The sequence below is a fragment of the Notolabrus celidotus genome, chromosome 4 (assembly GCF_009762535.1).
Source record: "Notolabrus celidotus isolate fNotCel1 chromosome 4, fNotCel1.pri, whole genome shotgun sequence".
Lineage (NCBI taxonomy): Eukaryota > Metazoa > Chordata > Actinopteri > Labriformes > Labridae > Notolabrus > Notolabrus celidotus.
In genome coordinates this window covers 33,676,169-33,691,000 of record NC_048275.1, presented here as the reverse complement: position 1 = coordinate 33,691,000, position 14,832 = coordinate 33,676,169, and the positions used below count along the sequence as shown (strand labels likewise).

The 14,832-nt window shown below is 41.6% G+C and overlaps 1 protein-coding gene across 2 annotated transcripts in view; it reads left to right on the top strand.

Moving 5' to 3' along the window:
* Window positions 1-13,840, top strand: part of ltbp1 (latent transforming growth factor beta binding protein 1) — a 159,277-nt gene extending 145,437 nt beyond the window's left edge. For both annotated transcript variants that reach the window (XM_034682485.1, XM_034682484.1), the window contains 9 exons: window positions 697-834; window positions 1,106-1,267; window positions 1,372-1,461; window positions 3,189-3,317; window positions 5,171-5,311; window positions 5,424-5,600; window positions 6,732-6,893; window positions 9,574-9,723; window positions 9,809-13,840. In XM_034682485.1, coding sequence (XP_034538376.1) covers window positions 697-834; window positions 1,106-1,267; window positions 1,372-1,461; window positions 3,189-3,317; window positions 5,171-5,311; window positions 5,424-5,600; window positions 6,732-6,893; window positions 9,574-9,723; window positions 9,809-9,981 — 1,322 coding nt within the window. In that variant the 3' untranslated portion in view covers window positions 9,982-13,840. The remainder of the gene's footprint in view (window positions 1-696; window positions 835-1,105; window positions 1,268-1,371; window positions 1,462-3,188; window positions 3,318-5,170; window positions 5,312-5,423; window positions 5,601-6,731; window positions 6,894-9,573; window positions 9,724-9,808) is intronic.
* Window positions 13,841-14,832: the final 992 nt, after the last annotated feature.

Below are 14,832 nucleotides of genomic sequence, written 5' to 3'. Positions count from 1 at the left end.
TTGTGTCATTCTCAAAACTTTACAGAGTGTGATTTAGGCTAAAAGCACGCCTCAGCTCCAGAATTCAATTTCTACTAGAAAGGCCACCAGAAATTATTTTGACTGCCAGATTCCAAATTGTATTATCTGTTATGAGAAATACCCAATATAAAGAATTCTGTTGTTATTGTTTAAGGATAAACTGTATATTTATATATAGGCTGAAACTTTCCTTGGCGATTCACTTTTATCTGCTTGTCATTCAGATACATCGCAGGTCTGCACTGTACCACTCCTGGAACAACTGTCAGGCTTTCCCAGCAGTCATCTCTCCCTGTGTGCTTCTCTTTGCTATAATTACCAAAATAGTGTTATGTCTATTTTTCTCAGTTTCAATTCAATACTTTTCGAATTGCTCTGTACACTAGCTCACAATGATAGTTTCCAAACAACCAAGAGGCATATGCCCAGCATGAAAATGTTGCTCCACTTTTCCCTGTCAGAGATTGTTGGGGTCCAGTAGCTCCTCAGGCTGCTCTCACATCTGATAACTGACTTTCAGCCTGAGACAAAATAAACATTTTTGCCACAGTGTCAACAGGCAGAGGTGAAATGAGCTGGATTCTTTCCCTTGGATTGATTTGATATGGTGTGTTTGATCAGGTTGTCGTAAACACAGCTGGGTAATCAATACGTTCTTCTCTTTCTCCTCCACAGACGTGAATGAGTGTGAGTTGCTTAGCAGTGTGTGTGGAGAGGCCCAGTGTGTGAACGTGGACGGCTCCTTCCTCTGCATGTGTCCCAGCGGCCAGGAGTACAACGTCATGATCGCCAAGTGTGAGCCCATCCCCACAGGTAGGAGTGATTTCCTGATGCTTCAGGTGTGGTCATTTATTCAGTCAATAAAAACATCAGACTTCTTCTAAAAGCTGATAAACAGAAGCTTTGAGTGACTCTGAGGTTGGTTCTTGAGGTTTTCAGCGGCTCAGGTCTGCCTCATGGCTTCCTTCCTCTCATGAGTCAGACGAGTGACGACCTCTGATCTGAACAGATGTTACTTCCTCTCATGACCCTCGCTGTCTCACTGTGTGTTTATTGTTCTCTCTGTCTTTTCATTCATCTCCAGCGTCATCAGTGGAGCGTAAGGAGTGCTACTATCATCTGAATGATGAAAACCTGTGTGAGAGTGTGCTGACCAGCCATGTCACCCTGCAGGAGTGCTGCTGCACGCTTGGAGCCGGCTGGGGGGACAACTGCGAGGTTCACCCCTGTCCTGTCAATGGCACTGGTGAGTTAGAGTAGGAGTAGGAGGAACACTCAGAATCTGAACCAAACAACCCTTCAACCATTTCTTTACTTCAATGACTGATTCCTTTTTATGTTCCCTTTCAGACCAGTTCAATCAGATGTGTCCTTCTGGGAGAGGTTTAATTCCCAGTGAAGACTTGCTGTATGGTGTACCAACATCTGGCAGCTACAGAGGTATGCTGGTGTCTGATGTTTATGACAGAGATAGTTACTTATAATGATCAGCTGTGTCTCCATGCTGACCCCTCTTTGGTTTTCAATGTGCTCATAAATCCTGTAGGCTGTAGGAAGTCTATGTTAGGAAGAGATTAAAGTCAGGATATGGGCAATCTGTTTTTATTGTACAATCTCTCCCTTTCTTTCTCTGCCCTTCTTTCTCTCCCCCTGTAAGTTGTTTTTACACCTGTAGCTAAACTAAGGACCCATTTTTAATATCAGTGAGATGGTTTGTTTATGTGAAGAATGATTTTTAAGTATATTTCATGGATGTGAAATCATTATAATAATCAGTTAAGCACACAACTCTTTGCCCTTACCTATAGACTTGATCTATTACAAAACAATATGATGGGATGCGGTGCAGTGTGATGCAATGCGATGTATAACTTGGCGTGATGTGATGCGACACGACGCAACGTGACGTGGCGTGACGTGACATGTTGTGACGGATGTGCCATGAGTGATGTGTTGTGATGTGACATGTTGTGACGGATGTGCCATGAGTAACTTGACGTAACATGTCATGATGTCACATGACGTGAAATGTGTTGTGACGCGACGTGACACGACTTGATGTTACATGGCGTGACATGACATGGTGTGACATGTCATGTTGTGACACGACATGGTGTGACATGAAATGTTGTGACATGACATGGTGTGACTTGAGGTGACATGTCGGGACTTGAGGTGACATGGCGTGACTTGATGTGACATGGCGTGATGGGACATGACTTGTCATGGCGAGACGTGACATGGCGTGACAAGACAAGATGTGGCGTGGCAAGACCTGACAAGGTGTCGTAACATGTAATGTGACGTATTATTGCATGGCATGGCGTGGCTTGACATGTCACACCATGTCATGTCACAACATGACATGGTGTGACATGTCATGTTGTGACTTGACATGTCGTGACTTGAGGTGACATGGCGTGATGGGACATGACTTGTCATGGTGAGACGTGACATGGCGTGACGAGACATGGCGTGACAAGACAAGATGTGACGTGGCAAGACCTGACAAGGTGTCGTAACATGTAATGTGATGTATAATTGCATGGCATGTCGTGACTTGACATGTCGTGACTTGACATGTCGTGACTTGACATGTCGTGACTTGAGGTGACATGGCGTGATGGGACATGACTTGTCATGACGAGATGTGACATGTTTTGACGAGACAAGACATGACAAGGCGTGATGTGTTGTTTCATGTCATGGCGTAGCGTGGAAAGACAATTACTTGCCGTGAAGTGATGTGTTGTTTTGTGGCGTGGCGAGGTGTGACGTGATGGGACGTGATGTGACAGAAGATTTATTTGCCTCACATTGATGCTTCATCAATAATTATTATCCCTGTTGATTTTTAAACTCCCAGTAATTAAGATCAGTGTTAGTCTGACTGATGGTTATATATTTCTGACCTTTGCCCTCAAGAATCCTGACAGAAGAACAACAAACAAAAGATTTCCCATACACGTTACAATGATTCTGATCCAGTTTTCAACTCTGGCCCTCTTTTCATGCTCAGTCTCTAGTTTCTTTAGAATAACTATGTCTTCACTGATGTTGCAGTTACCTCACATGTGTGTTTTAAACCTCTACAGTTACTCCTCGCTCTGCATTGTAACACCCTCTGAACACGTAACATGTGCTGTCCTCTCTCCACCTGTTTGCAGACGCAGATGAGTGTTCAATGTTCGGCCAGGAGGTGTGCAAAGGAGGCTTCTGTTTGGATACTGTGGGCAGCTACGAGTGCTACTGCAAGACGGGACAGGACTACGACCCTGCCAAGCTGGAGTGCAAAGGTCAGGATGTACAAAGGGAAAGATACCTTAAAGTAACATCAATACACTTCCACCTTAAGAGTGTTTTTGATCTGATATACAACGATGTTTGATCAATTTGCAAACACTGGATTAAAGCTGCAAACTCAAAACCTTTTGGGGTAGCTCCCTTAGTATTGAGAACGTTCTCACAGAGACTGTCTTTAAAACCACAGAATCACAGAAATTTAAATGTTAGATTTTATTGAATAAAGATGAGGAGCTCCATGAGAGTGTTTGTGAACATGACTCTGTTTTTAATGAGGTCAATATGCATCGAAAGAGACAAATTTTGCCTCAGATGAAACATGTCTCTGTTAAATAACATTAAAAGCATGGAAAACATTAAGTGTAGGACCTGAGCTGTTAAAAGTGCAAGATATAATACAATCAGTTTGTGTTGGAATTAAGAATAAGTCAAACAATTATACCAATGAAACAATAAAACAGTCAAACTGGATTCACAATAAAACTAATTAAAATCTGAAATAACAATAAAATTAAAAACAGGCAAACAGCGAATTTACTTGAAAAAGGCCTTTCTATAAAAGTAGGTTTTGAGGAGTGATTTAAAATAAGGTATTGATTGAGCTGACCTCAATTCCTCAGGTATCATCAGTACTATACATTGGAACAAATCACTCCAGTTCTTAAAACATTTCATTGGCTCCCTGTTCAAAACAGAATCACTATCGAAACGGTCATCAGGGAGATGTCTTTTAACCGTACCCAGAGTCAGATCAAAGTCCAGTGAAGAGGACTTTAGTTACTGTGGTCCCTCTCTCTGGAACAAACTGCCTGCTAACCTGAAGTCCATCACAACCGTCTCTGCTTTTAAAACTAAACTCCATAACTCTTTATTTTCCAGAGCGTATGAATAGTTGCTCTGTGAGCATGTACATATGATGACTCATGGGGTTGGCTGCACGTTATTATCCTCAATGTAAAGCACATTGAGCTTACCTGTAATGAAATGTGCTTTATAAAGAAACTGCTGTTGCTACAGGTGGCAGCGACAGCTACAACAACAACTTCTTGTACTTTTCTCCCAAATGTCGAACTTTAACAAACCACATTTTTCTTCCTGAATTAAAAGCCAGCATGTCTCATTATTACAAACTTAACATGCTGATGCATCTGGGTAGTACAAGTGAGCTCAGACAAGTGAAATTTCAGGTAGACAGTGAAGATTTTTGCAATATAAAGTAAAGCAAGAGACTGAGAATAGAGTGAAGCCCAGCAGAGGTCTGGCTCCTGGCTAATTTCTTTTTAAATTGGACCTTTAGGTCTGACCTGACGAGTCAGTAACAGCCCAGAGCCAGCCCGAGGCCTCTGAGCTTTATCTCTGCAGATTAATGAGAAACAATGAAGGGAGAGTTGGAGTGAATAAATGCAGTTGTGTTTGACGTTAGCTTCTAAAGTTTATGACAGCGAGTAAGCAAATTCCATTTCTAAGCATTTTTTATCATATTAATTTTTCATGGTGATCCAGTTTATTGATAGTCGTAGAGGAGCAGACATAAACCAGACTGTTTGAGTCCTCCAGTGTAAATGGAAAAACATTTTATTGGTTATATCTCACAGCGTGTTTGAGCTGCTTTCAGAAATCAAACACAAACAGGAGCAGACTTTCGTTGGGTGCTAGGACTTGCTTTAGTTGGCAAAGTGGTTTTATAGCTGAAGAATTATTTACAGCTACATGTAAATAGTTTATGTGTGAGACAACACTTGATTTTACCCTGGTTACATGTTAAAGAAGGGCTGCTCATGAAGAGAGTCCTCTGATTGTGCTCTGTTTTCCACTCAACGTCTGTGTTTGTTTTTCTCTCCTGCAGACATCAATGAATGTCTGGATGAGTCTGTATGCGTCGGAAGCCAGTGTCTGAACACAGATGGCTCATACATGTGTTTATGCATACATCCCTTGGTGCTGGACCCAAACACTAACCGCTGTGTCCTCGTCCCTGAGGTGGCGGGTAAGTCAGACTCTTCTTTTAAACACGTGCATTAACAGTTTAACAGCTCAGCTTCTGTGTGGACTCTTCTTCTGTGTTCTCCAGTCAGTAGCCGTGCTGTGTTTCTTTGCAGAACAACATGAGTCAGAGCAGGTGGACTACCAGGGTATCTGCTGGCAGACGGCGATAGAAACCATGACGTGCACAAGGCCGCTGGGTCCCAACAGGAAGACCACGTACACAGAGTGCTGCTGTCTGTACGGAGAGGCCTGGGGCATGGACTGTGCACTGTGTCCGCCCAGAGACACCGGTACACACCACACACAAACACACAACCCACACATAAGAGAGTGTCAGATTAACCATTATGTAAGGGATAATGTATGGTTAGCAGGTAGTTATGGGAAAGAAGATCCTGACAGGGGGAGACAAGACCCCAACGCAAAGTGGATTATCCAACTACTTATTTAAGATACAAACACGTTGGTAAAAAACTTGATTAAAGATTATTTTATTGATTTAAAATTACTTATGTATACAGTTTTTAGTCCCAGTGATACCTCGTCAGTGATCGTTCCATGGTAATGGATTCTTCTCTGCCTGTTGCGGTGGATTTAACATGAAAATGTCCTCATTCAGCTCTCCTACTTCTCTGAGCTCTGCGGTTCACACACCTTTAAAATTACCTTTTTTAAATAACTTTGGTGGCAAAATGTGCTCTTTTCTGCTGATTGATTTGACATGACGTGTGATCAGTTTGCCTCTGCGTTGCTCATGTTGGTGAAAGTTAATAACCGTAGTCAACAGGTTTTGACCAATCAGAATCAAACATCTTACACAACTGGAAGATCAGTGAGAAAGCCGGGTAATAAATATTTGTAACACATGTCTCACATCCTGTTTTCGTTGATGAGTAGTGTTTTCAGAAATGACACGCAGGAAGTTGTGTCTGCACATCAGATGTAGCCAATCAGCTGTGATTAACAAGAGAGAAATGTTGAATAAAGTTTTATAGTAGATGTAGTTCATTGATCAGAGTTGAGGGACTAAAAGGTTTTCCAAAGATCAAGGTTTTGTCTTTAGGTTTATAAACTAGAAGATGTGGGCTAATAGGCTTATGTTCAGAGCTGTGATAACCTCAGAGATACATTTGAATGCACGGTGAATGTCTTTGTCTCTTTCTTCCCTCATCATATTTTACTTCTATACCTTCTTTTCCCTCTTCATCTTTCTCTCCACCTCCTTCTCTCTCTCTCTTGACTCATCTTGTCCTGTTCTCTTTTTTCCTTCTTCTTCCTTGTCTAACTTACCTCCTTGTTTTGCCTATCATTCTTCAGCCCTCCCTTCTCCTTTTTTAATAATGATCATTATTAGCACAGACCTTTGTCACTCCTGATGTTTGGTCTCCAGTGATTTATCTCTCTGTCTGTCTGTGTCTCAGACGACTACGCCTCCATGTGTAACCTTCCTCTGGGTGACTCGCGGCGGCCATATGGTCGCGACGCCCTCGTTGCCAGCCCCGTCCATGAATATGAAGTGAACCCGGACTACTCTCTGTCATCTGAGCAGCAGGCGTCTCTGCCTTTTTATGAGAGCGAGGAGCGTGAGTATTTCTATTTCTGCATCCTTCAAATCAATTAAATAAAAAGCCTTAAAAAGGACTTTATCGTACGTCCTAGGAGAGGTTGTGTTAGAGTGACTGAGAGGTGCTTTTTGAACTACTTCACTAAATGTTGATTGATTTCTCCTTTCCTTAAACCAATGGTGTCAAATGATTTGCTGCTCTGGATTAGAAACAAGTTAAAAAACATATTCACCTCCTGATACAGAGGGCTCAAGGACAGGAGGATTTTTTGTCATTAGTTCTCTGAGCATCTGTAGGGGGATGGACCGTCACACAAACAGCTGGACAACAGAGCAAAAGCACCGCTACCTGCGGAGCTTCTCTTCTATCATTGTACTGCTTTAACTTCAGTCATGACTGAAGCAGTGAATCAATGCAATGCTGCCATCTGGTGACAGAGAAATAAACAACATGTCTGAGCGCAGAGCTTAAAGAGGTGATAAACTGCTCACAATGCACTTGGCAGGATCCAACAGTAAAGCTTGTTGTAGGATTGTTATTGAAAGGCAGATATTAAAGGTGACATATCACACTTTTTTTCATCAATATATATTGGTCTAAGAGGTCCCCAAAACATGTCTTTAAAGTTTATGCTCAAAAAAACACTTTGAAATCAGATTTTGGCATGCCTGAAAAACCCTCTTCTTCAGTCCTCCTCAGAACAGTCTGTTTTCTCTCTGACCACGCCCCCTCAGGAAGTGGATGTGCCTCGGCTGTCCAGCACGTTGATCTAATGTTTACATGTTGGCTGAATATACAAGGCTGCTCAGAGATCACGTTACTTCAACCCTCTGAATCTGATCCAGAATCTGATCCTGACGGAGAGGCGCCTGTAGCAGGACCTTTCTGAAGGATTGGTCACAGATTTAGTGTTTCTTGTTGTTTTATTTATCAGTATGTCGACGTGTGTCTTGGTACACAGCTACGAACATGTAGCTATGTGGCTATGCTAACTAGCGCTAGCACTTATCCATGACAAATAAAAATCATCCACTAGATCTTCAAATCTGCAGACGTGGGGAGTAAAACCGACCTCTGCCAGAAAGGCAGCGGGACCTTTTCTGAAGGATTGGTCACAGATTCTGTGTTTCTTGTTGTTTTATTTGTCAGTATGTAGACGTGTGTCTTGGTACACAGCTACAGCTACAGCTACAGCTACGACATGTAGCTATGTAGCTATGCTAACTAGCGCTAGCACTTATCCATGATAAATAAAAATCATCCACTAGATCTTCAAATCTGCAGACGTGGGGAGTAAAACCGACCTTTGTGTTTATTAAGACAGCCTACAACTAGCATGCCTCCATCCTAAGCTCCTTGTTAGCACACATTTGTGCAGGTAATGAAAAACGGAGGGGGGATTCAGTATTATTTTATACAGTCTATGGGCTGAACAAGCTCCGAGCTCTGACTCCGTGACAGACCGGATATTGTTGTTACGTAACAAAAACACGGAAGTCTGAAACGGCTCGTTTCACACACATTTACAGAAAGGTGGAGAAATCAAAACAGGGGCAGAATGGATTTTTTTCATTCTCGGGGGGTTTGTAGACATGCCAGGGACACATATTTCAGGTAAAGAACCATTAAAAAGTCAATTTTGCATGATATGTCACCTTTAAAGTTAACAGGGAGTCCGTCACTTTGCTGCAAGCTCCAATTTTGACACTTTTCTTTGAGCCTGTCAGCTGGATGAAGCGGGCAACTGAAGCTGCACTGATTTCACAGACATGCATCATTCTCTCAATCAGTGGACAAATGTCTCATCCCAATGTGGCGGTCTGCCTGAGACGCAAGATTTCTGGTCTCTCTCTCTCTCTCCACCTGCAGGCTCTGGTTAGACGGTTTAAGATACTGTCTTATCACTCCTTCATTTCTGTGTTTAAAGTAAATCTTTACAGAATGATAAGATATTCCTTTAGTCGTCCCACAACGGGGAAATTAAAAGTTTTACAGCAGCAAAGTAGAAAACAGTATAAAGTAAACAAGAGGATATGAAATAGTAATTATTAAAAAAATATTAGCAATCAAAAAAGTTAATTACAAATCTTAAGTAAAGTACGCACAGAAGTAAATAAGTTAATTTACATATATTTACAAAACGAGTGATGCAGTGAGATATGTGCACAGACTAGTAACATAGGTTAAAAACAATGTACAGAACCACAACGATGGGTAGAATGAAGTAATAATTACACATTAATAAATAAACCTGGGAGATATTGCATTTGAGTTCGTTTTTGGTGAGATTATTGTTATTGATAATAAAGTCTGACCACTGCAGGAAGAAAAGACCTGCAGTATCTCTCCGTGAGACACCGTAGGTGATTGAGCCTGTCACTGAATGAGCTTCCCAGTGTTGTTATGGTCTCCTGCAGGGGGTGATGAGTTCAGAGATGATCAAAAACAATGTTCAGCTGCTGTAGAAACATTTTCCAACCAACATGTCAGCTGTCTGCCTGAACCAGTGTGAATGTCATTAACTGATGTATATAACTATCTTTATTCAGATTAAAAAATCATTGAGATCAAATCCCTCATTTACAATGACTTCTTTTGTTTTGCGATCTTTTTTTTTCTCTGAATTCTGAGACTTTTGAGTCATCATGCCACATCTAAAAGCTAACAAACACTTTGTTGTTGTTTTCCTGCACCACAGATCCGTACAGGGCCTTTGAAGGTTTGAGAGCAGAGGAGTGTGGGATACTGAACGGCTGTGAGAACGGTCGGTGTGTCAGAGTTCAGGAGGGTTACACCTGCGACTGCTTTGATGGGTACACTCTGGACCTGTCCCGCATGGCCTGCATCGGTAAGAAGGCAGCTACACTTAGCCAAAACACACAAACGCAAACACCATTCAACACATTTTTATGACTTTCACTCTCTGTCCTCAGACGTGAACGAGTGCTCCGAACTCAACAACCGGATGTCCTTGTGTAAAAATGCAAAGTGCATCAACACAGTGGGCTCCTATCAGTGTGTGTGTCTGCCAGGTTTCACTCCCTCTGACAAACCTAACTACTGTGTGGAGGCGGCGTCAAACCCAACATCGACACACACACAGTGAGCACGGATGGACACTAGGGGGCGACAAGAGACATTAAAACCACACGCACAAGCTTGTATTACTATACTTGTGAGGACGTCCATGTCACTGCAAAATTCTCCACACGTTAAGTTGAACTCCCTGGATTGGTGTAAATGTCCATCAGCACTACCAAATCCCAAACCACTTCACAGCTGATCATCGGAAGCAACCAAGGGGAGAGTTTAAGCTTGAGGGGGTCATCATATTTATATCAGGGGGTGTGCCTTTAAACTGTCACTAATCTATTGGTAACCTTTGCCCAAATCTTGCCTCTGAATCAACAAAGTCCTGGTTCTGATTTTACTCCTGTTTTTACAATATTTCTATTTTATTATATTTTCTTTATTTTTTCATCTTAGTGTTTTTATAATGTGGAGGTTTTAAAATGAACCCTTTCCAGTTATTAAAAAGTATTACCAAGTTAAGGCCTTAATTTTTTAAGTATAATATCTTTAACTGACAATCAAAGACTTGACCATTACCACTGTAGCTTGCTGTTGTTTCTTTAATCTAAGTATAACCTAATTTTCCAGCAGTGTGATGGTAGATCTCCTGTTGCACCCAAATAAAGGCGCTGTTCCCCCAATCAGAGATTGAGAAGATCCAGCCTCAAAGGACCAGACCTTCCTGGGCTGTGTAGACCACAAACTGAAATGAGACTGTCTGCTCTACGGACGACTTCACCAGCTGTTCCCGCCCTTACTCTCTCGCTACTAAACACTACTCCTGTTGCCTACCTTAAAAGCTGCAGTGGAACTAGCTGACATAGCAAACGCTACAAAGCTTAACCTACAATTTTAATATAAAGTTAGATTTCAAGTAACCTTTTATCTGTATCACCAACTTTAAAACAGAGTCAAACCAGTGGATTGCATTTCACAATGTTTTACATGGCTTTGTTTGAAAGTCTGCTATCCCAATCTAATTGGCACGCAATGAATCTTGGGACATGTTGGCCCATGCTGGATGCACCTGGCGCATTTCCATAGCGGCTTAAAAGGCAGGACGCATTTGTAAGCTGAGTCTTCAAAATGGGAAAACCTTCGACCATTAAAACATTGATGTAGTCTTAGTGGTGTTAGTTGAAGCTGAATGATAGCAGTTGTGGTATTAAAAACACTGACTCTTCCTAACTTTCAGTCAAACTAGAAACATTGAGGGAGGTGGAGTTGAGGAGTGCCAAGGTCTGTCAGGCTTGCCCCTGGTGCAGTGTAGGCAAACAAAGACCATCTGTTTTGACCAAATCCACCTTTTAACTAGGCTGTAAAAACATGCATTTTAACATGGGAATTTGCTGCGCTTCCTGGGCTTTTGGAACCAGCCTCAAGTGGATGCTTGAGGAACTGCAGTTTTTGCACTTCTGCCTTCAACATGCAACTGCAACGCTAAAATGCGCCCTTTGCAGGATAAAGCCCCTCATCTGGGACACAGCGAGTCTTGTGGTGATTAGCCTAGCTTAGCATAGTTTAAAAAGTCACATGATCACCAAAGATGTTACAGTGCACCATCTGCTATTTAATACTGTGTTTTATCACAGTTGTCGACTCACTTCCAGAGACTTTTCCAAAGGATTTTTTTTAGACCAAAATGGCGGACAGACCGTGAACATAGTGATTGCTGTGGGCTAACATCTAGGCCAGCTTTAAGTTTAGAAACAACAGCTTTAACCCTAACCCTAACCCTAACCCAAATCCTTACAAAGTTCCAACCCACATATTCAGTCCAAACTCATCACATTCAGCTGGGTTAGTTACCATGTGCTTCTAATATGACGATCTGTGTCATCTAGTAGATTCAGTGTCACATGTGTGCTTAGCGCCCTCGAGTTAGCATCATAACTAAGCAACATCAAGTTAGCCTTTTACAACAAAGGGGTCAAGATGACGCTAAGACACACACTAGCTCTGGTAAGACTATAAATAAAGCTTGCAGTGAAACAGTTCACATGAGATCCGTTATTGGGTGTGTAACAGTAATGATCATGTGGTTAACGCTGTGAGGATGTCCCAACACAAACAGCACGGTGGGCTTTGGGTAAACTTTTAAAGAAATCAACCTCACAAAAGAAGGACATATTGAAATCTGGTTCCAACAACTGAATGTCTATTATTATGGACAACACACCTTCATCTCCCCCCAGTAAAAAAAAAAAAGTGAAGCCAAAACACAGCATCTATGGGCACTAACAATGCACCAGTGACTTTGTTTGGAGCCAAGGCATGCTGACTGACATCACATCCCTTAAATTAACCAGATCACACACATTTAATTTACAGAGTAAAGATCCCTTAGGTGAGAACAGTCCACAGGAAGTGGACAGCGCTCACGGCAATGGAAAGTTCAATGACTCTCTGTTAGGTGTTCCTCCTCCACTCTAATCCACTAAGGAGTGCTACATTTACTAAAGAGCTGTGCCCTAAAGGTTTTGGCTTCATTTTGGGGGAGCTATTGTGCTATGCATTGTTTTATATAGTCTATGGTTTCAACACTATGCTGGTTTGACAGTGTCCAGATACTGCACCACTGACCAAGCTGTTGTATTTGATACATTGGTTGTCTATTTTTTACGCTCACAGAATAACTAACCAATCACTTCCCATTAAGTCTGATATCTTTTGGAATAAATGATGTTTCTCTCACTTTGCTCAACATTTAGAGGAGTCCAAAGTGAAGCAAGTTAAGTCATGCTTTATTCTGGTGTATGCTTTTTAGAAATCACAGGTATATCGATGGGATTATACATTCTGAGCTGAAGTCCAACTCCTTTGACCTGGTCTTCATCCTGACACTATTATTTGAAAGACAGCGGTAATCAGCTGACATTTATTCTAGTAGAGCTTTATACGTTTTACTCCTGAGGGGACATCGGTCCTTAAAAGTACAGAAATACAAGCACACACACACACACACACACACCCACATACACAGAAACACACACATATACACAGACACTTACTTAATCAAAGCCCATATATTCTGCACTGTATAAGATACACACTAAATGAAACAAACAGTAACTTACTTGAGATGAAGATGAAACTTAATCTACTATGTGGGGGATAGAAACACAGAATTGTATAAATAAATGTTTTGTCTGTTGCTTTTTTAAGTTTGTTTCTTATTTTGTTTTGAAATGGAGTTTTATTTGTGTCATACGAGGAGGTTTAGCTCATTTAACTCTTGACAAACCCTATGGACTTGTGCTGGGGGATAAAGTTGTTACGTTCTACCCAGTCAGACTGATTGTGGATATTTAATTCTGTGAAGAGGCCGGCTGCCTGCTCCCTCTCTTCCTCCATCGCCATCCCTCCGTCTGCATATAGGAAAGCTTTTAAAGGTATCACAAGTTAATTCATATGCACATCCTGATGCATTCAAACAAGTAGCTAATATAAAGTGTTAATAATAATAATAAGCTGTTTGTGAGATTTTGTGTTTGTTTTTTCCAGAACGGTAAAGTCAGTGAACCTGCGTGTTAAAACAAAGCCACGTTCCATGTTTCCTAGAAAGAACTAAAAGACTTTTGTATTTCCTCCTCTTCCCCTTCCTCTTCTTCTTCCTCTTCTTCTTCTTTCTGTATGTGTTGAGATGACTCAGATGAATTTTTATTTTCATACTTCTCTTGTCTGCGTTTCACTGCAAAGTCTTGCCAGGTTGCAAAGCTGCTATGGGACAGCGATGGGAGAGAAGAGACTTGTGTACATTTAAACAAAAGAGTGGAGAAAACAGCTGATGTATTTGTAATTTGTACATGAATAAATAGCTTTTTCTATGAATTCATATCAACGTGTACATTAAACCCCTCGGTAATAAACCACAGATTGTGATATTTACTTTGGCTGGTCTGTCTGTCATTATGCCTTAAACAGGATGATCATTTAAGGTCATGATCACTTTCCATTGCAGACTTTATATCATCCAGGGAGTTAGAGATCACCTTTCATTTTTTTAGTTATTAGAGCATTATAACAGCTACAGATGTAGTATTTCATTTAATCTGCTGGCTGAGAAGACATGAACATCTGTGGCCTGATGGATCAGAAACTGTTTGAATATCTATCACGTTGTTGAAATCATTGTACCAACATGGCTGTGAGTTTAAAGTAGCGACCTCAAAGACTTCACTTTGTCCTCTTTGGCTTCTTCTATGATGGTAGGCTCAAGACAAGCCTGCAGGTGTATCCAAGATAACCCATACATCCATTATCTTGAGTCCATTTTCTGAGTCACAGGGGGCTGGAGCCTATCCCAGCTGACTTCGGGAGGAAGGCAGGGTACACCCTGGACAGGTCGCAAACATGGAAAGACAGACAACCATTCACACACACTCACACCTACGGGCAATTTAGAGACCAATTAACCAGATGAATTATCCGGAGACAACCCGCGCATGCACTGAGAGAACATGCAAACTCCACACAGAAAGGCACCTGCCCGACCGGGGACTTGAACCAGGAACCTTCTCGCTGTAAAGCAACAGCATTACCCACAACACCACCATGCAGAACCATAATAACCTTTATTTTTCTAGTACTTTTCATTGCAAGTAAAGTGCTTCACAATAACAATAAAAACAGACAATAAAAGCAGAGAGGTAAAACATAAAAAAATAAGAATAAATTCACAAAGCTTTATTAGAAAGGTGTGTCTTGAGTAGCTAAATAAAATTAGGGACTGATTCTGTGAGTCTGATCTCCTCTGGCAGGCTGTTCCACAGTCGGGGTGCTCTGACAGCGAAGGCCCTATCGCCTTTAGTTTTCAGTTTAAACCCTTCAAACAGCCAGCAGAGCACCGCAAAAGGACTTCAGACTGCGTCCTGGTTCATAGGGG